Source organism: Natrix helvetica (genome assembly GCF_964273705.1).
Source record: "Natrix helvetica genome assembly, chromosome: 3".
Lineage (NCBI taxonomy): Eukaryota > Metazoa > Chordata > Lepidosauria > Squamata > Natricidae > Natrix > Natrix helvetica.
In genome coordinates, this window is record NC_138549.1 from 59,302,773 (window position 1) to 59,325,579 (window position 22,807).

At 43.5% G+C, this 22,807-nt stretch overlaps 1 protein-coding gene across 1 annotated transcript in view; it reads right to left on the reverse strand.

Moving 5' to 3' along the window:
- Positions 1-22,807, reverse strand: part of LOC309388801 (carboxyl-terminal PDZ ligand of neuronal nitric oxide synthase protein-like) — a 140,990-nt gene that overhangs the window by 64,330 nt on the left and 53,853 nt on the right. The window contains 3 exon segments of the mRNA XM_081946444.1: positions 21,052-21,160; positions 22,401-22,466; positions 22,468-22,472. Of these exon segments, the coding sequence (XP_081802570.1) occupies positions 21,052-21,160; positions 22,401-22,466; positions 22,468-22,472 (180 nt within the window).

The window sequence follows — 22,807 nt, forward strand, 5'->3', positions numbered from 1 at the left end:
GGAGGACACTAGAGTTAGAATTAACACAACCATGGAGGCGGAGGTCTTCATGGAAAAAAACAAAGTGTTCCTAGACAAAACCGATGACACCACATGGGATACACAAGACACGGGAGGTGCTGGAGCCTTGCTGGAGGGAGGAGAAGAGGCAACACCGAGAAAACTTAGATCATAAAAGTGAATTAGAAAAATAATGCAATTGCTAATATAGAGAATTTTTTTTCTATTTGATATAAAATAGATTGAAATTATTTGAAGATATAAGGTAAAAATATGCTGTCAAAATATTGCTAAGTAGTGAATACTTAATGTATTAATAAGTGAAAGTTGTGAGAACTGGGGGGAGTGCCATTTCCTGCATAATGTAGCTGTTAAAATTTGTAACTTCATCCACCATCCCTTTCCCTGAAATTTTCTGTAAAACCAATAAAAAAATTTTACAAAAAAAAAGAAAAGAAAAGAAAAAAGACCAGAAAACTGGTATTATCCAAAATGAGGATAATTTGGTAAAACAAATTAGGGATCAGGGTCAAATGCATATAAAAATGTTGTATAATGTATTGATAGAAATAGACTCTGAAACAGAATTAGTTAAAGATTGTATGATAAAATGGGCACAAAATTTTGAAGAACCAATAGTGATGGAAACATGGGAAGAGATTTGGGTAAGAAATGTAAAATTTACACAAGCTCAGAACTTGAGAGAGAATTTTTACAAGATGCAGATGGCATTTAGATCCAAAAAAGTTAGCCTGTATGTATCCGAATCTACAATCTAAATGTTGGAGATGTGACTGTGTTAGTGCCACATATTACCATATTTGGTGGACTTGTAAAAAAGTTAAAGCATTTTGGATAAAAATATGGTGGGTTATTCAAAATATTTTGAAAAGGGGGATTAAATTTATGCCCCAGTTGTTTTTGTTAGGTATAGTTTCAGATTGTACTGTTATAGAGACTAATTTGATTTTGAACTTAACAAAGGCAGCAAGATTGTTGGTGGCACAGTATTGGAAGAAGGAAGAGTTGCCCACTATCCAAGAATGGTCATTAAAAGTAGTAAACTTAGCAGAGATGGCCAAAATTTCAGCATATCTGAAGGACCACTCAGATGAGAAGTATAAGCTGGACTGGAGAAGATGGATTGACTATATTCAAAACAAATACCGGACTAAAAAATTTCAGTTAGCTTATGAATGAAGGCATAAGGAATGCTACAACTTATTTAAAGTTAGTTTAATAAAGGGGAGTTAAAGCACAAGAATGGTAGCATGTTAAAATTAGTTAGCCTATGTTAGCGTATGGTTGTTAAATGTTTATACCCTGTATTCTGCTCTGAGAGGTCGGGGGGAGGGAAGAGGAGGATGGTTGGGGGAGGAGGGAGGGAAAGGGGGGAAATAATTGTAAAACTTATTTTAAAAATTTAATAAAAAAAGAAAAAAAAGAAGGCAGATATAGAACACTGTTCTGAATTTTGAGTAAGCAACAACAAGCTAGATACATTCTTGAAATATGTAGTTTTCACTTAGACAAGAGGGCATAACAAAGAACACATTTTTGGAGTGGCCATTCCTGAATTATATCCCGAGAGCCCAAATAATAACTGTCATAAAAGTTATGGTATTGTTTAAGTTTAAATTGGGTGTGTGTGTTAGGGATGTAACCCTAGGCTTGGCTTGGCAATGTATGTAAGCTATGATTACCTTACTGTTACTTTAAATGCTTATGAGATGTAATTGGTTTGTTACCTCAAGCAGCCATAAGAGGGAGCCAGAATAGCTGTTAGCTCTCTGTTTTGTTAGAAGCTGATCCGTGTATTTTGAGGTATTGTGGTTTGCTACTGTTTAGCTATATTTTGTGTGTTAGACTGACTATTTTGATAACTGAATTACTGAACCGTGTATGACTTGGACTGTTAACCGGACTCTGAATACCTCTATATTTCTACATAGTAAACTACTATATTTTTATACTATTCAGTGTCTCTGTATGCTGGTTTGTGCTTGTTATTCCATATCACTCTCATTGCGCTTCTCTGCATACTTGCTCTTCTAACAGGGAGCTTAATTACTTAACAGGGGGTATTTAACGTAAAAGGTAATGGTAAAGGTTTCCCTGTCAGTTATGTCTGACTCTATGGTATGATGCTCATCTCAGTTTCTTGGCCAAGGGAAGTAGCATTGTCCAAAGACAATTTCCATGGTCATGTGGGCAGCATAGTTATATGCCACAGGCGCAATTTAAGTTGTTATCTTTCCACCGAAGTGGCACCCACCGTGTTTGACATGTCCTGAAGATAAGGACATGCCAGATTTTTGTTGTGGGCAAAAATAGATGCCCTCCCCTGAAAATAAGCCCATTGGACAACCCCCCCCCACTCCGGCCAGGCTCTTCAGGAGCCCAGTCACAAGAGAGCAGCCATCCGGCAACCCCCCTCTCCAGCCGGATAGAGCACCACTCACTGACCTAGCAGTATCAGAAGGCAGCAAGCTACAGGAGCTAGGAGGAACAGGTACCTGTGTGGCTTGGTGCCTTCAGGATACCGCTGGGTTGGTGAGTGACACTCTGCCTGGCCGGAGGGGGGGTGCTGCATGTGGGCCCATTGCAACCCCCACTCGCACACCTCCCAGGCTCACCACATCCTGGGCCAGCTCTCCCTGCAAGGCAGGGCCACCACTGCCAACCCAGCACTGAGGATGGCTTCTTCTGCGGCTTCCAAACCCCGGAAGGCTGCTGCCGAGTCTTCCAGGAGCCGGGGCACACAGTCTTCCAGCAGCCAGACCACAACCATAGTGTGGAAAGCGCAGTCCCAGAGTGGCCACTTCCAGAAGACTGTCTGCCCCGGCTCCCGGAAGACTTAGTAGCAGACTTCTGGGATTTGGAAGAAGGTGGCCCTGGCCCTGCAGGGAGAGCTGGCCCAGGTTGTGGTGAGGCTGGGAGGCTCATGAGCAGGGGCGGAACAGGCACTCATGCAACTCCCCTCCAGCCAGGCAGAGTGCCACTCACTGACCCAGCGGTATCCCGAAGGCACCAAGCTGCGCAAGCATCTGTCCCCATGTCTTGGTGCCTTCAAGATACCGCTGGATCAGGGAGTGGCACTCTGCCCAGCTGGAGAAGGGGGTTGCCAGGTGACTGCTCTCTTATGAGCGGGCTCTCAAAGAGCCTGGCATGGGGACAGGACAATGCGGGCACAGCCTCAGGGGCAAATGGCTGTGTTGTGCTGTCGCAGCAGCGCAACACAGCAGCCAGGTGATCATGCTCAGTGCCTTCTGCACCCTCATAACAATAAGTCTCCCCCTGATAATAAAGCCAAGGCCATATTTCCGTGGTAAAAAGAAAATAAGACCCTGTCTTATTTTTGGGGAAATACAGTATTAATCTATTTACATTTGCATGCTTTCAAACTGCTACCTGGGCAGGAGCTGGGGCAAGTAATGGAAGCTCACCTTGTTGCATGGAAGCTCAGGTCTTGAACTTGGGCTGCCAGCCCTCCAGCTGTCAAGCTCAGCATCTTTAAGAGTAATGCAATTCTCAAGATGATGGGGTGTCAATTTCCATAATTCTCACCAATACTCAATGTGTAAGGATAATCTTCTCTCAGTCTTTCATCCCAGACAACCAAAACACATTGGCTTTGCTTCAAAGCAAGTAATGTGACATGCTCTGGCTCTTTTAAGAAGAAAAGAGTCTGCCTAATCCCTTCTGGTTAAAAATAATCTTGTCTATTTGAAACAGAGAGAGCTGCAATGGAATGAAAATAAGGAAGATCTGTTGGGATAAAGAGAAGGGGAAAGCTAAGATTATTCAGGCCCAGATTTAACCTTGGATTTTCTAAAAAATTAAAAAACAAGTAAAATTGAATCCTTCTGATTCAAATAAATTCCTAACTTGTGTAGACATATCCTTTTATTTTCACCAATCTCTCTAACCCATCTAATATGGTTCTCAAGTTTTATTTCTACCTTCTAAGGCTTGAGCTCACTCACTCAATTTTGTACAATCTGAATTTATTTTATCTTAATGTATTAAACTAATTAACAAAAATAAAGAAAAACATAACAGCATTATTTTTGTTTCCAGTGCTTATTTTATTTATGCAAGCTCAGTTACTGTATATATGAGACACTCTGGGAACTCTGTGCAGAATGCCCTATATTAATAGCAGATCCATTCTACCATCAACCTTATTGTTTTCTCTATAACAGGAACAGATCCCCATCTGTGATTTAAGTAGCATTGTTTTTTTAGCCTAACCTTAATTATATTTTCAGATGGTTATGTAAAACAATTGAATTAATTTTTATATATTCCATCATGCCCTAATCACACATCACACACTATAGTCCTGGGAGGTGGTGTTATAAAATGTATTATAATTCTATTTGCTTGTGTTGTTGTTATTTGCCAATGAGAGTATAGAATATGAGATGTTGTTGTTATTTGCCAATGAGAGTATAGAATATCCCACACCTCAGAGTTAAGGAGGAGGAGAGCAGGTAAAAGCATCCCCTTAGAAGACAAGTAATGGCAACATTAAGAACCAAGCAGTTATATCAAGATAGGAACACAAGCCCAGCATGTAGAATTAGGAGCACTTCTGGGAAAGGAGAGTGAAACAACAGGATGAAAGATTTCATTTCATTTCATTTATTGAAAGAGTTTTCTGTAGAGGCCAAGTCTATGATTGAACCTGCCAATAAAAGAACTTACTGTATTTTTCGGAGTATAAGACACACTGGAGTATAAGATGCACCAAGATTTTGAAGAGGCAAATTTTTTAAAAAAGGTTTTGCACTCTGCAGACCTTCCCAAAATGGCCCGTTTTTCACTCATTTTTGCCCTCCCCAGCCCCCAGGAACACTCTGGAAGCCTCCTAAAGGCTATGCACGACCATTTCTGCAAAAGGGGTGGGGTTTCGGGGGCAAAAAATGCTGTATTCAGTGTATAAGATGCACCCAGATTTTCAGCCTCTTTTTTGAGGGGAAAAGGTGCGTCTTATATTCCGAAAAATACGGTATACTACTCTATTTTCTATTTTCCCTGTAAAAAAAAAGGAATCTTTCTGACTAAGTGGTGATGACAGATGATATTAGGCCATCTGCTAAAAGGGTCATTCCATGTCAAGTGATCTGATTCTATTAAACAAAATAATAAAATCATTCTCATGAGGGATCTCCATCTACATAATTTGGTCAAAAATGACTGCGGCTCGAAAAAAGGTTAAAGTTTGGCTTTTTTTTATCTCTGGAAGGAAAGGTATGAGAAACGCGAAACTTTATGTGCAATAACTTAGCAATACAAAGTTTTCAATACAAAATTTTATTCTCCTTCTGCTTTCCAATAGTTCAAAAATTGAGTGTAAAGTTGACGGTTTTTGTAAAAATACCAAAAATAGGGTATTTTCAGTCTGCTTTTACAAAAAAGACCTTCTGGAAACTCTGTTAAATCATTCTCATTAGAAAGAGCATGTTTCAAACCCCCTAAAAAAGGAGAGTTGTTTTTCATCGCTGACATATAAAGCCCTAAATATAGGGAGAAAGTTGAGGACATTGTATGGCAACGTCACATGCATTGTATTATTGTTTTGTCTTATTTTATATAGACATCATTACTACTATTATATTGTGTTGGTCCATGGTGATATTGTCGCTACCAGTTCAGGCACTTGACCCAGTAACCCCATTTTCTCGTAAGGATTGACTCATGATTGTATTAGTTTTTTTGGCGGCTGCTGCACACTGCTCACTCATATTCAAGAGATCATCCAATAGGACTCCAAGTTCCCTCTCATAATTACTGTTCTTGAGTCAAGTGTCACCTAACCTGTACTTGTACATTTGGTTTGTCCTGCTCATGTATAAAATCTTCCTTTTCTCCACATTAAATTTCATTTTGTTGGAAAGGCCCATTGTTCAAGTTTGTCAAGATCTTTTTGGATCCCGAGTTTGTCTTCTGGGATGTTGGTGATTCCTGGCAGTTTGGTATCATCTGCAAATTTAATGAATTCCCCTTTTATTCCCTCATCTAAGTCATTTATGAAGATAGTGAAGTATTCTGGCTTATGGTATCCCATTGCTTACTTCTCTCCATGTGGATGTAGTATCATTAAGGACTACTCATTGAGTATGGTTTGTTAGCCAAATCCATCTGGTGGTGATGTTGCCTATTCCATGTTTTTCTAGCTTACCAAGAAGTAGATTGTGGTCTAGTTTGTCAAATGCCTTACTGTATACTAAGTATACTATTTCTACAGCATTTCACTGGTCTACTAATTTAGTCACTTTATTAAAGAATGAAATAAGATTTGTTTGGCATGATCTGTTTTTAACAAACCCATGCTGGCTACTAGTTTTATTTTATTTTCTTCCAGTTGTTCGCAGATCTGTTTTTTATTACCTTTTTCAGGCTCTTCCTAGGTATTGATGTTAGACTGATTGGTCTATGGTTTCCTGTGTCTGTTTTTTCCCCCTTTCTTGAAGATGGGAACCACATCATCCCTTTTCCAATCCTCAAATACTTCCCCAGTACTCCAGGATTTTTGAAAGATATGATACAATGGTTTTGAGATAACATCTGCCAGCTCTTTCAGAATTCTGGGTGTAAACTGTCAATTCCCAGTGATTTATGCTTGACCTTTTTCTCTTTCAGTCTGTGAGAGATTTTTGTGCAGCCATGCTCATTTCTTCTTGAATTTCTTTTTCGGTAGTTCCCATGCTTCTTGAGTTATTTTTCCCTTTAGGATTTTCATCCATGGAATCTTTCCTATGCTTTCTCTGGGTTTGTTAAAATCAGCTCTTTTAAAGTTTAAGACACTGGTTGGATTATTTTCTATTGCTTGTGTTTGCTTTTTTTAATTGAAGTCCAGTATGATATGGTCATTTTCACCCAAACCTCTGGCAACTTCAACTCCATCTATCACTTCTTCTCTATTAATTAGAATTAGGTCCAATATAGCTTTACTTCTAGTTCTATCCTCTACCATTTGAATGATAACGTTGTCAGCTAGGTTGGTTAAGAGTCCGTTTGATCTCCCACTAGCTGCAGAGTTGGTCTCCCAGTTGATATCTGGATAGTCTCCCATTACAACCGTGGTATGCTTCCTACATACATTTGTTAACATTGGCAAAGAGTTCATCTATTTCTTGCTTGATTGGGTGGCCTGTAATATACACCTATGGCAATGTCACTTTCCCCTCCTTTTATACTGACCCATATACATTCTGAAGGGGTTTTATCTTTGATCATGAGCATTTCTGTAGATAGGTAGTGATCTCTCACATATAGTGCAACTCCACCTTTTCTTTTTGTAGTTCTGTTTCTTTTGAACAATTTGTATTCATTCCATCAGTACATTCCAGTCATGGGTTTTGTCCTACCAAGTTTCTTTAATAGCAACTACGTTATATCTACCCTCATGTACTACTGCTTCTAGTTCACCCTGTTTGCTCCCCAAGCTTTAAGCATTTGTATATAAGATTTAAGACTTTAAGACTTTTATGCTTTATGGGTATGATTACTGCATCTCCTAATTGTTGTTTAAGCTTTTCTTTTTTCTCATCACTTCCTACCTCATTGTTTGATTTGTTTTCTTGGTAATTATGACTGGTTTTGTGTTCTAGAGAGTCTAAAGATTGGTCACCCTCCCACACTCAATTTTAGTTTAAAGCTCTTCTGATGAGTTGGGCTGTCTTTTTCTGATTAAATTTCCCCCCTATTTTCGTGAGGTGCAGCCCATCACTTGCCAATAGTCCTTTTTATAGGTAATGCAGTCCATGGTCCAGGAAACCAAAGTTTTCTTGGCAACACCAACCCTTTAGCCAGTGGTTTATTTCTAGATGTCTTTTTTCCTCAATGGGTGTTGACCTTTCATTGGAAGTATTAATGAGAACACTATTTGTGCTCCTAGCTCCTTAACTTTATTGCCTAGTTGTGGGGCTGCATATTTTTATCTAGGGGGAGAAATTGATTGCTCAGTTTTAATGGTGCTGCTTCTGGTTGTGTTGGGTTAGATTAGGCAGTAGAGGTTTGTTAGATTATTGTGTTTCCTTCTATGTGTGACATACCTCCATTTGTCTTCCTCCAAGGGTTTATCAGCAGGGTAAAATCCTCTGGGAGTTAATTGTTCATTATTGGTTCAATTTGGGTATAGCTTTCTTGTGTAGGTTGGAGTTTGGCTAGAGTTGCCTAGATTCTTTACTATTTCCTCTAGTAGCTCACAAAGTTTACATTTAATACATTTATAATTTGAGTGTTCTTTGGGCATAAGCACATACATACATAAGAACATATATTGCATACCACAATAGTATCAGTCATCTGTTCCATGAGTTTGTTTCTTTTTGCTGGTTCTTTTAAGGGTAAAAAATTATGTAAAAGTAGGATATTTTATCTCAATATATGTTTGAAGAAAGAGAAAAAAATAGTTTAAAAATGTTTCATTTTGGTTGTTCATTTAAGGATGTGGAAGATTTTGCCACAGTTCCCCAGAATAAAAATGTAAATTAATACAAGTAATACTCAGGTTATGAGCATTCCCTTAGTGAACGTTTGAAGGTACATAATAGGCACCTCCTAGCATTTACGAACAAGTCCCGAAACTATGACAGCACCACTGCAGTTGTTACAAACAACTGCAGAGGTTCTGCAAAATTTGCCCTGCCTATTCCTCCCCCTTCACCCTGCACTGGATCTTTAAAGGCACTAGGCCTGTGGATACCTTGCAAAGATCTAGAGAGCCTTCATTTTCTTGGCCTGTTTTGGCACTTCAGGTCTTCAGTGTGTATGCAGAGATTGGAGGCCTAAAGCACTGCAAGATCACACTACATCAGTAGCGTGAGAACTCATGCTATTGATCTCGTGTGATCTCAACCTTAGATCTCTGCAAACGGAGGCCACTTGCTGCAGAGTTGGTCTCCCAGTTGATATCTGGATAGTCTCCCATTACAACCGTGGTATGCTTCCTACATACATTTATAAGAGATGAGAGCTACCGCAAAAGGCTTTGTAAATGGAGGAAAAGTCTGAAACATCGGAGCTTTCCCTCAATTTCCAAAGCCTTTTGCCATTACTGCAGAAAACCTTTGCTGCTGACACAGAGCCCCCAGAGGGAGCATGCGTTGCTCTGCAGCACTGTTTTCGCCAGGAAAAGCCTTTACTCAAGGTCTTTGCTGAACAAACTCAAAAAAATAGAACAAAAAGTTGCTAAAATGGAAGGAAAAATGGAAGATATGCAAAACTGGATGATGAAATACGAAGACAGACTCCAAAAAATTGAAGAAAAGGTTCAACAAAAAGAGAAGAAGGTTGAGGAGTTAGACAGCAGATTGAGTGACATGGAAAGGTAGAGCAGTGGAATATTAGGATGGGAGATGGATAGGTCTGAATTCTTCTTAAGATTTCAAAACATAGAAGAAGAAAGAGGAGAGAATCTAGTACAGATAATATCTGAGATATTGATAAATGTATTAGAGATATCCCAAGAGAAGATGATGGATGGCATAGATGAAGCATTCCGAGTACATACAAGATATGCAATGAGAAATGCTCTTCCAAGGGAAATCCACGTAAGTTTTACCAAGAAAGCAATCAAACTACAAATACTGCAGAAAATGAGAGATAGAAAATTAGAATATAAAGGCAAGGAGATTGTAGTTCTGAAACAAATTCCGAGAAGAGTGAGAGAGAAGAGAAGAGAATATCACGTAAGATTTATCAGAAAAGCAATCAAACTACAAATCCTGCAGAAAATGAGAGATAGTAAATTAGAATATAAAGGCAAGAAGATTGTAGTTCTGAAACAAATTCTGAGAAGAGTGAGAGAGAAGAGAATATCAATTCTTGACTAAGGTTCTGATTAAAAAAGGTGTTAATTATAGATGGCTTATACCAGAAGGTCTATTATTTACATGGCAAGGACAAAGACATAGAATAGATGCAATTGATAAGGCAGAAGCTTTTTATGCAACTGAGAATGGCTGAGAAAACTGGAAAAGATGAATTAGTGGTGAATTAGTGGTGATGAACTACTGGAGACACCCATAATTGAGATTGAAAAAGTAGAAGTAGCCGTAGGCAGAATTGATAAAGAAGAAGATGTGGTGGGTGGTGTAAATCTTAGAGAACAACGTGAACCCAGATCAACTAGAGCTATAAATCCTGTATATAAAGTATAAATATGGAGGGGGGAAAATGATCACAATCAATATAAATGGACAACTCAGCAATTAAAAAAAGGAAAATATTTCACAAATTAGAAAAAGACCATTGGCTTACCTGAAGGGTCCCTTTCTGTGCACCACGGGAGAGTCCAAGCAATGGGTTAATTCAGTCTGGTTGCCCTTGGACTGAGGAACTTTTTTTTCTTTTGACCACACCTCCTCATGTGGCCACTCCCCAGAATTTCGATAAAGTCAGGAACATGAGGATGGAGCAAAGCGCCCAAGAAGACAATCCTGTTGACACGAAGAACCCGAATCCCGGACGGAACATCCAGAGCGGGTTGGACTCTCCCGCGGTGCACAGAAAAGGACCCTTCAGGTAAGCCAATGGTCTTTTTCCTGTGCACAGCTTGGAGAGTCCAAGCAATGGGACATACCCAAGTTATTGTCCATCTGGCGGGCAGAAGAAGATTCCTGGGATTCGGTCACAGACACAACCGCCTGGAGCACTCTCCTGCCGAAAGACGCCTCAGCCGAGGCAAAAACGTCCCAGGCCGCAGAGGTGGCCGCGCTCCGAGTGGAGTGTGCAGTAATGCCGCGAGGCACTTACCTGGACTGGCTCTCATAGGCCGAAGCAATGCAGGCCCGTAGCCACCTGCCAACCGTGGGCGTCGAGACCTTCTTCCCCAAGGAGCCAGGTTGAAAAGAAAACGAAGAGGGCCTCCGACCTCCGGAACGCCGCAGTGCGGGCGATGTAAACTTTCAGAGGCCTCCTAACATCCAGCATGTGCCAGGAGCGTTCCTTGGGGTGCGATGGGTGTGGACAAAAATTCGGTAAGACGATGTTTACCTTCGGGGTGAAGGCCGGGTCCAATCTCAAGACCACCCTGTCGGAATAGACCACACACAGGTCCTGTCGAACGGACAAGGCCGCCAGCTCTGAGATACAAAAGGCGGACGTTATGGCAATAAGAAAGGCTGTCTTGAGAGTCAGGTGGTGTAGGGACGCCGTGCGCAGGGGCTCAAAGGGTGGAACGGTGAGCGCCTGCAAGACCACAGACAGCTGCCAGGTAGAATGGCGCACCCTGGGGACCTTGCTGAGGGGCAAGGCAGGATCGCCAGACCAAACGGTGGAAAGGGCCGCCACCTGGCGACGAAGCGTGTTAGGAGCCAGGCCCTTGTCGAGGCCACCCTGCAGAAAGTCCAAAACCCGGGAAACAGGTGCAGCGGCCGCGTCAATATGCAATTCCTCACACCATTTGGCGAAGGCGGCCCAGGAGGCATCATACATCCTTGTCATAGAAGGACGTCTAGCCGCTTGGATGGTGCGCACCACCTCCTCCAACAAACCTTCGCCCCTTAGCAGGTCCCCCTCAAGTGCCAGATGGCCAGTTGAAGCCACTGAGGCGCCGGATGGACAACGGCCCCCTGGCTGAGGGAGACCTGGCTCGGAGAATCCGCCACGGAGGAGACACCGACAGGTAGACGAGGTCGGCGAACCACAATCTGCGGGGCCAATGGGGACACACGAGGATTACTTCTGCGTCTTCCATGATGATCTTGTTGAGAACCTGCGGGAGGAGGGGCAGAGGGGGAAAGGCGTACAGTAGACCTCGGGGCCAGCTGCAGCGAAGGGCATCCGTCCCCTCCGCCCCTGGGGTGTGGAAGCAGGAGAAGAACCGCTGAAGTTGCGCGTTGTCCTTGGATGCAAAGAGGTCGACTGTCAGCATGCCCAATCTGCGGGACAACTGAGCAGGATCCGGTCTCCACTCCGCAGAATCTATGGTGGTCCTGCTCAACCAGTCCGCCTGGGTGTTGTCCACTCTGGAGATGTGGTCAGAGCGGAGGGACGCCAGGTGACTCTCCGGCCAGCGGCCCAGGGTCTCTGCTTCTCTCATCAGCTTCTTGGACCTGGTGCCGCCCTGGCGGTTGATGTGCGCCTTGGTGGCCACATTGTCGGTCATCAGAAGCACGTGACGCCAGTGGATGGACTGGTGAAAGTGGCATAGGGCCAGGCGTGCAGCCCGCAACTCCAGAAGGCTTATGCTGTATGTCGCCTCTGTTGGGGACCACTTGCCTTGAATGACGAGGTGACCTATGTGTGGCCCCCAGCCGGCGAGGCTGGCGTCTGTGGTGATGACCAAACGCTCAGGCTCCTTGAAGAGGTGGCCCTTGAGAAGCGCCAGAGACACCCATCAACGCAGAGACCTCTTCACCTGTGGGGGGACGCGTACCAGCATGGGCGAGTTGCTCCTGGAAGCCCTCTGGTGCGGTAGCAGCAGCCATTGCAGTGCCCTGGAGTGTAGCCGGGCCCAGGGGACGATCGAGATGCAGGAAATCATCTTCCCCAGCAGCTGCGAAAGGAGGACCACTGGAGCTTGCCTCGCGTGCATCACCTTGTGGGTCATGGACTTCAGGCCCTCCAACCTGTCTTGGGAGAGGAACACCCTGCACAAGGTGGTATCTATCACCGCCCCCAAGTGAACGAGTCTGGCGGTGGGAACAAGATGGCTCTTTTCTAGGTTTAGGGAGAAGCCGTGACTCCTGAGGGACCTCATGGTGACGCGGAGGTCCCGCAAGGCCTGCTGTCTGGACGACGACTGAATGAGGATGTCATCCGGGTAGCACTGCAGCCTTATGGGCCTGCGCCTGAGCTGGGCCGCCACAACCGCCAGGACCTTGGTGAAGGTCCTGGGTGCCGACGATAGGCCAAACGGGAGAGCCCGGTATTGGAAGTGCCGGCCGGCGTAGAAGAAGCGCAGCAACTTCCTGTGCTGGGAGCAGATGGGGATGTGAAGATAGGCCTCCTTCAGATCTATAGAGGTGAGGAGGTCCCCCTGACAGATCCCCACAAGGATGGTCTGGAGGGACTGCATCTTGAACCTCCGATAGGCAATGTGCCTGTTTAGGTTCTTGAGGTCCAAGATGGCCCTCCACCCCCCAGAATTTTGGGGGATCAGGAAGAGGATGGAGTAGAATCCCCTCCCCTCCTGGTCGGGGGGCACCGGTTCTATGGCATTTATCTCCAAGAGGGGGTTGACTTCCTGATTCATGCGTTCCCTTTTCAGAGGACAGGCTGGAGTGGGACACAGGATGAAGTTCCGGGGTGGAAGGGACAGGAATTCCAGGGAGAGGCCCTTCCGGACAATCTGGAGGACCCAGGCGTCCTCCGTGGTCTGAGCCCAATGGGAAGCAAAGAGCTGTAGCCGACCTCCTATGGGCGATGAGTTTGGGCAGTCACTTGGACTTGCGGAACTGCCTGCTGGAGGCCCCATTGCGATTGTACTTGTGGAAGCCGAACTGCTGCCTACCCCTGCAAGGTAGGGCTGAAGAATTTGTTCAGTATCTGCAGGATAAAATCGCTCAGATCCGGACAGGCTTGGACTCTGACTGGGTAGAGTCGGGCGAGCCGACGGGGATGAATCTTGAGGAGACTATCTGGGATGGGTTTGACCCTGTGACCCCTGAAGGCATGGACAGGATTATGGGGAGACTCAGTGCTGCCACTTGTGTGCTGGACCCGTGTCCCTCTTGGTTTGTTTCGGCTTCCCGGGAGGTGACACGAGGCTGGCTCCAGGCGATTACCAACGCTTCATTGAGAGAGGGGTTCTTTCCCACCGCCTTGCAGGAGGCGGTGGTGAGGCCCCTCCTCAAGAAGCCTTCCCTGGACCCAGCTTCTTTAGCCAACTATCGTCCGGTCTCCAACCTTCGCTTTGTAGCGAAGGTTGTCGAGTGTGGTAGCACGTCAGCTTCCCCAGTACCTGGATGAAGCTGTCTACCTGGATCCATTTCGGTCGGGTTTCAGGCCCAGGTACAGCACGGAGGTCAATAGGTCTGCGGGAAGGGAAGAATTGGAGGTGAGGGCAGCAATGGGCGGGTCCACGGTTGGCAGGACCAAGAGGTCCTCCAGGGCGGGCTCCATAGAATAAAGTTTCTTGTCCACTCCGCTGGGAGAGGACATCGTAGCTGGCTGGGCCCACTGACATTGAATGAGGTCAAGGAACAATCCAGGGACCGGTACCAGCTCCTGTTGGGTAGTGGGTACATCGAACATGATTGCGTTAGGGTTGACAGGGGTCAACTCCGGCGCAGGCTGAGCCGGTTTGGGTTTGATCCCCACTTTAGTAGCTACCTTGGCCTTGTGGAGGACTGACTTAAAGAGGCTAGGCTTAAAGAGCCCCACGAAGGCAGGGGCATCAGGAGGGAGGTCCTTGTCCTCCGACAGCTCCTGACCCTCCTGGTCAGGGTCCTCGAGGGCGGAGGCCTCACTGACCACAGAGGATTCCAGGGAGGGGTGGCGGACCCGCTTGGCCGGAGGAGGAGCAGCCTGGTCGGGCCTAGCAGCCCTGGGTGCCGCTGAGGGCTGATTACGTGTTTTCATGCCATCAGCGATGCCCTTGGCAATGGCATGGGCCACTACCACTTGCATGTGAGCTGACAAGTCAGGTTCCTGGTCGGACTCGGGGTCCAGAACCTCCTCCAGGAGAGGGGGGGCATCCTCGGCCATGTCATCCTGGCACGGGTCCCTTGGGGGAGGGGCCTGCTCATAAGACCAAGAGGGGGCTGGGGAAGCTGGTTCTTCCAGTGACCTGTTTGGGGACAGATCCTGAGACTCCACCTCCTCGGACATCAAGACCAGGGGATCATCCCGAGACAGGGGAAGATCATAGTGGGATGGCTCCCTGCCTGCCTGGCGCCGTGCCTTTTCGAATTGCTTATCAAGAGCCCATTGGCACCTTTCGGCATCCTTGGCCTCTGCCGCGGAAGGGGCTTTGGAACGATGTTTCCCAGTGCTGCCCCCTGCCTTTGCCCACTCCCCCACTCCCTGATGAGGAGGATCCCTTACTAGGGGCCTGGGAGAGACCTGGTCTAGTATCCTGGGAATCTGGGGGGCTGGGCAGTTCCATAGTCAATGACCACGCAAGATGGTGCAAGGCTATGACAAAGCTGAAGAGCCTGAGGCGATGACTGGCTGAGCTGGAGAGAGAACAAAAGACCGAGAAAATTAGTGCTTGCACAATGTTAAATACAGAGAAAAAAATTGCAGTCTGGCTGACATAGGAAAAGGAAAAAGCCCAATGCAAAAGAACACCAGTCATAGGCCCCAGAGGTGGTTGGGGCCTGCACCCAAGTGCAAGGCCCCTCAGGAGAATCAGGGAGGAACAGGGCTAAGAGAAAAAATGGTGGTGGCCTGCATGTTAGAAAGCTCCCTCCCTGTGCCGGTGCGATGGCCATTAAATGGCCCGGGAGCCAGCGCCGCTTATAAAAGGGGAAAGGAGGTTGGTGGGCCGGCCTGGAGACCCTTGCCAGCCCCTCCCAACTCCCCAGCGGTCTCCTGAAGTAGCGTGGCTGAGCAGAATGGCCGTTGCCAAAAGGGAGCGATTTTTTCATGCCCAAAATGGCCACCGCTACAGCGTGGAGGCGAAGGGAGGCGAAAGCGGCGACTGCATGTTGGAACGGTGGTTGCACGCTCCTCCGCGGCGGCTGAGGTCTGGAGGCAGGCCGGGGACCAAAAAAACTGTGGCAAAACAATAAACGAGGGGCTGAGGAGTACAGAGACCTCGCTGCTCTTGCCGCGCCTATTTAAAAGGCAAGCGGCAGGTCTCCGAAGCCGTCCAAGGCGGCGCGGCTGAGGAGCACCCCCCCTTCACGCTTACCTCCTGGCCTCTAGGAGAACGAAACTGCTGGAAGAAAGACACAACAACAAAGCACGACTTGTAGTAAAGTAGAGGGAAGAATTTAGGAAAAAATAAAATGAATTATGGAGAGTCCAAGCCAAAAAAGGGATTAATTCAGCTGGAACTCAAGCTATTACATCCGAACGGGCTTGACTGAGGAAAACTTCTGGGGAGTGGCCACACGAGGAGGTGTGGTCAAAGGAAAAAAAAGTTCCTCAGTCCAAGAGCAACCAGACTGAATTAACCCATTGCTTGGACACTCCAATCGGTACACAGGAAAAACTAAAATTCGACATAATCTGCCTACAAGAAGTGCATATTCAAAAGAGACATGAACACTTACTAACACAACCAAAGCTTGGGAAAATATTTACTACACTGGCGAATTGTAAGAAAGAGGAGTGATCTTCTATATCAAAGATAACATTCCAGCGAAATTAATTTATGCAGATGAAGAGGGAAGAATTTTGATGGTGGAAATCATGGATAATATTAAAAAAATACTCTTAATTGGAATCTATGCTCCTAATGAAAAGCAAGATGAATTTTATAAAAAACTGCACAAAGAATCTCGGATTTGGAATATGTTGATATTTGTATGATGGGAGACTTTAATAGCGTTGTAAACCAGAACATGGACTATAAAACACACAAAACAACAAAGTTAAATAGAAAACTGCTTCCGAAATCCTTCTTTAGGATGATAGATGAAATAAACTTAAAAGACATATGGAGAGAAAGAAATACTACAAAAGAACAATATACTTTTTATTCAAATAGACATTCATCATTTTCCAGAATTGATATGATATGGGCCTCAACAGAATTAATTTGCAATGTACAAGAAATTGAGATTGAAACAAGCACATGGGCGGATCATAATCCAATTACAATTAAATGGAAAGGCCAAAAGACAAGATCTAGATGGACATTAAATAATATCATATTGAAAGAAAAAGACTTTGTACAGAAAATGGAAAAAGAATTGGCTTTTTTCTTTAAAGAAAATAGAAAAGAAGACACATCAATGCAGAATCTTTGGGACACAATGAAGGCTGTTATTAGAGGTCTGATAATAGACAACACAAGGAAGAGAAATTCAAAGAAAAGACAAACGCATAAAGCCCTAGACAACGATTATAAAAAACTGGAAAAAGAGCTACAAAGATCGCCACAAAAAAAAGATGTTAAAATAAAAATGGATACAATTAAACATAAAATGGATCTACTGGAAAAGGAAGAACTGGCACAAAAAATCAGAGGCACTAAACAGAATTATTTTGAAAATGAAAACAAACCAGGTAGATGGTTGCCATATAAATTAAAAAGAGAGAGAGTAGCAAAGAAAATATTCCAATTAAGAGATGAGCAATTCATTATGGAAATGCTGAGAAAAAGAAATTTATACAAGATTACTATGCTAAGCTCTATCAACAAGAGAAAATGGAAGAGGGAGGAGTCAAAAAGTATTTACAGGACACTAATCTTCCCCAGATATCAGATGAAACTAGAATAATGTTGGAAAGCAAAATAGCAATGATGGAGCTAACGGAAGCACTTAAAAAACAAAATAATGGAAAAGCCCCAGGTCCAGGTGGATTAGCAGCGGAATTCTACAAAACATTTGAAGAAACCTTGTCTCTCCCACTATTAGAAGTTATGAATGAAGTGATATTAGAGAACAGAATATCTAAATTATGGTCAGAAGCATACATTGTATTGCTACCTACAGAGGAGACTGATCTAACACAAACCAAGAACTATAGACCAATATCTTTATTAAATTCAGATTACAAGTTATTTGCATCTATACTAGCAGAGAGACTCAAAAAGTACCTAAATAGCTTTATCCACTCTGATCAAAATGGTTTTTTTTTACCAAAGAGGCAAATTAAAGACAATATGAGAATGATTTTGAATATTTTGGAATACTATGCGGCCCATCCGAAAAACAAATGGCTTTGATGTTTCTTGACGCACAGAAGGCTTTTGACAACGTGAATTGGCAATTCATGTTTTTAACAATTGGAAGAGATGAATTTTGATGAGAAATTTATCCAAACCATCCAAATGGTATACCATAAACAAACAGCAAAGATAATGGTAAATGGAGAATTGACAGATTCTATTGAAATAAAGAAAGGTACGAGACAAGTTGTCCATTATCACCGTTACTTTTTGTCTTAACATTAGAAGTCTTAAATAGAAAGATTAGAGAAGAAGAAGAAATAAAAGGAATGAAAATTAAAGAAGAATACAAGCTACAAGCGTTTGCAGATGATTTGGTTTTTATTCTTGAAGACCCACTAGAGACAGCACCCAAATTGTTAGAAAGAATAGAGGAGTACGGAAAAGTAGCAGGCTTGAAAATAAATAAAGACAAAACAAAGATTTTGACAAAGAACATATCATCAAGACGAAAGGAAAAGTTGGCAGAAGCTTTGCAGATTCAAATTACAAGCAAGGTTAAATATTTGGGGATATACTTATCAGCTAGATATAGCACTCTCAAGGAGGACAATTATACTAGACTAAAACAAATTGCGACTGACGTGATGAAATGGGAAAACCTACAACTATCAATGATAGGAAGAATCTCTACAATTAAAATGAACATTTTACCCAGAATCCTATACCTGTTCCAGACAATTTCAATCAGATTGGGCAAGGACTTTTTTGAAGATCTAAATAAAATAGTCTTGAAGTTTATTTGGCAAGGGAAAAAAGCAAGAATAAAACTTAAATTGTTACAAGATGCTAGAACAAGAGGAGGATCGGGCTTACCTGATTGGTTATATTATCAAGCAACAAATCTGATGTGGATTAAGGAGTGGGTAACACTAAAAAACTCTAGATTATTGAATGTAGAGGGTCATGATTTACTGTTGGGATGGCATGCTTTTTTACGGTATAAGGGAACTAAAGCACATGGTTATTTTAGAAGATATTATATAAGGGAGGCCTTGTTATTAAACTGGGAAAAGATTAAAAGATTACACTACTTAAAAACTCCAGCCTGGATATCAACTATTGAAGCATTTTCATATCCAATAATATATAAAAAGGAACAAACAGTTAGATATGTTGAAATATTGAATACAGAGGGTGAACTCAAATCTATTCAAGAGTTGAAACAAGAAGGAATAGAAATGAATTGGTATTCGTACGTACAGATACAATCTAGATATAATGAAGATAGAAAATCAAAAAGTCTTTACAATGAAATGACTGAGTTAGATAAAATTTTAACAGGTACTGATGAAAAAGTAATTAAAAACTATATGGATATTTATTAGAAGCTAAATTACAAGAGGAACAAGTTAAAGAAACTATGATAGCTTGGGGGAAAAACTTTGGGTATGGAATAGATTTAGAGAAATGGCAGAAATTGTGGTCTCAAAGTTATAAAATGACAATGTCAACTGCATATAGAGAAAAGTTGTATAGGCTGGCATCTATTGAAATGCAGTGGCAGAGCTGCAGGCCTCCTGAGCTGTCACGTTTGAAACAGCAGAAAGGGCCGAGGCAGTGCAAGATGGTGCCGCAGGACTGAAGCAGCAGGGGGAGGAGGTAGCAGCTCCTGGGCAGGTGATCTGTGGGGTGGTGGCAGTGGGGTGGGTGGGTGAAGAACGCCCCTACTCTGGCAACCACAGCTGATGCACAGCAGCGACGGAGGCCTTTCGCCATTATTCCCCCTTGGCTCTGAAACAATGGAGGGGGAAGCAGGTAAGGGGACCAAGTGTCACCCACCCATCCTCCATAGCATGGCAGTCTGGCACAGGAGGGAAATGACAGGCTGGGCAGCCGGGTCATTGAATGGGCTTGGGAAGGTCACAGAGCAAGGAGTGGCCTGGCTGCGGGGGCACTGAGGTGCGCATGTACAGGGGTCATGGCAGCTCCCCCTGCCACTTGTCTCGCCTCACGTCACCTTGTGGTGGTGCCGCGTGTCCTCTTGCCCCACTGCGGCTGCAAGCAACCAGATGGTGAGATGGAGTGGACAGGGTTTAACTGGGGCTTATTTGGGGGGTAGGGGTTATATTAGGCGCAGGTGTAAAAATCGGGCTAGGGCTTATTTTCAGGATAGGTCTTTTTTCCAGGGAAACAGCATGATCTCCCCTCAACTGATTCTGCTGTTGCATTTCTCCCCTCCTCCGATTCTGCTGCTGCGTTTCTCCTCTTACCCATTCTGCCACCACTGATTTCTCAGCCACCATTTCCCTTGGTTGGATGGTTGCTCCAGGCCCTTTGTACTCCACCACATGGGCCACTGGGAAGGACTGCCAGGCTAGCAGGAGCGGGTGGTAGTGATCTGCTGATCTTTCTGGGGAGGCAATGTTGATCAAGACCGCCACCTGGGGCAGGTCACTGGGGAGAGATGCCAGGCTGAAAGTTCACAGTGGGAGGGCTGTGGTAATTGGGATGCCTCTAGTTTGCTAGGCCCCTGGGATGCCTGGCTGCCCCCTCAAGCCGGACAGCCTAGATTGGAGTATGGGTCTAGGCAATTACCGAATATACTATAATCCACCGGTTTGCTGCCTCCAACATCCTCCATTCTTGTTCACTGTTCAACTGCTGGTTCACTACTCTGTTGCCTCTTTTCTAGCATTGAGCTGCTCAGTTGGGCTCCTGAGTGAGATTTATTCTCTTTCATTTGCTGCACTGCTATTTTGCTGGAGTTTTCCTCCTTGCCCCAATTTCTTCTTTTCCTTTATACCATCTATCTTCTTTATTTAACTTTCTGCTCTTTTATTCTCCATTTCCCCCCTCTCCTTATACTTTCCCACTTAATTTAGTAACTTTTCTCCCCGTGATCTGATACTGCTCCCTTTGCTGCCACCATTTTAATTCATTGCTCTGTAAGAGAACAGTGTATGAATCCTCCATCTTGTCAGGACTTTCACTTTTTGACCTGTTTCCAGACATCTTTTTATTAGCTACTTGACCAGTTGTTGAGGAAAGATGCTGGAGGAAATGCATTATTTCAAGTACCATCAACACAGAGCATAAGTAAATATTTTGTTTAGAGAATACAAAGAAGCTCCTTCCCCATAACACCTAATCCCCTTTACCTAATGAGAGGAAAATACTGAAAACCTGTTTACAATTCCCATGTAAATAGACTCCATGTAAATAGAGATACAAACTCTAATAACCTTCAGTTATTAGAGGGATTTATAAGAGGCCCTAAGCTTGTATCTTGTCAATTTGCAACATACCTTTTTCTTGGACTTGAAAACATTACAGCGGAAGGTGTTACTGGAGCCATCCCTTGCAATATAACTGAAGATCTTCAGATCTTGGGAATCGTGGGACACATAAAATATCCTGCAAAAATAGCAGAAATATATATGCAATAATACATGCCACATAGGAAACAGGCTATTCTGTCACTGTCTTGGAGAAAAGCAAGCCAAGACAAGGTATGGATTCTCATTGATTGTCTCATTAATACTGGCAAATGTAATCATATCTTTCCATTATTACCATTTTGCAATTTATTCCTTTCCTTTAGTCTATCATTTACACGTTATTTTTTTAACCAGATACTTTATTAATCAGGGTATGTTATTACCACCTGCTAATATGATTAATACACTGTAATAATATTCCAATGCTTTCTGTTTAGATTGACTCTTAAAATGCATATGGTCAGTTACCAATTAATATTTTCTGTCATGCAAGTTATAGCTGCAGCATGATAGAATTATAATATGAATTCTAGAATTCCATCCAAAAGATTATTAATTCTCCTACAAATACTTCTGCATGTACAGTGCTCATGTACTAAAACATGAAGTTGGACTGGTGAAAAGGGAAGTCTGAAATAGACACTATCATTCAAAGTGCCGTCACTGTCACATCAAGACCTAAAAACCTCTGCCAAGTGCTAGCTTGATTTTAGGTCCCAATCTGGATTCATTCTGGACTGTGTGCAGAGTCCAAATATCCTACAACCTGGAACAAAATGACCTGGGGAAAGAGAGACAAACCCACGTAAAGATCAGTTTTCTACCAGCAGTTTATACCTTTTTTCAGAGCTATAGTGATTAAAATGCAGTCTTATAAGCTAACTCTGCCCACAGAGCCAGGAGTTTAATTCTGACTGGCTCAAGGTTGACTCAGCCTTCCATCCTTTTGAGGTCGATAAAATGAGGACCCAGATTGTTGGGTGTAATATGCTGACTCTGTAAACCACTTAGAGAGTTCTATAAAGCACTATGAAGTGGTAGGGTGTGTCAAATTTTTGAACTTTCAATTTCCAAACGGGTACTCAAAAGGACCTTGGAGATTGTAAAGATATTTTGGTTACTTTAACATAAGTTAGATGTGCTTGGTAAGTAACTACATAAATATCATAGCTTTTTCACATTTTGTTTGTTCATGAAGCAGTATATAAGTCCCAGTACTATTGATATTGCTCTCAATAGACCTGTCTGCAAAATAGAACCTTGTTTAAGTCATTGGAGACTTGCCTATAATATGAACACTGCTAGTTAACTTTTCTTTTTCCCAGGGGCCAATACTGAGGCTGCTAACCCATGCTTTGCTTACTCGCATCTCTTACCTGTAGATTGGGTCATGCATCACCAGTAGCTTGATGTCATCCCAGTCCCACTCCTTCTTCTGTAAAAGAGAGCTGCGTATAAGCAGGACAGATGCTTCACTGAGTGACATAACATTTATAAAACTCCTAAGGAAATGAATGTCCTTGAGACAGTATTACTAAAGAACAAGCATTTTCATAGCTACATTGTTCTGGGAAGGTGGTTATATCATATTCACTGAGAATGGAAAATATTGCTGAATAGGAGCCAATGACTGCATTCTCTGCAGCTGAAAAGCATGAAAGCCTTTGAAGATTATCTGTCGGCCACCAATTGGGTTCATCCCTGTTGATTGTTTAATTATTTTAATCCTTTTGGTAATGCTTGGGCAGGTTTTCTCTTTCTTTTCTTTTCTTTCTTTCTTTCT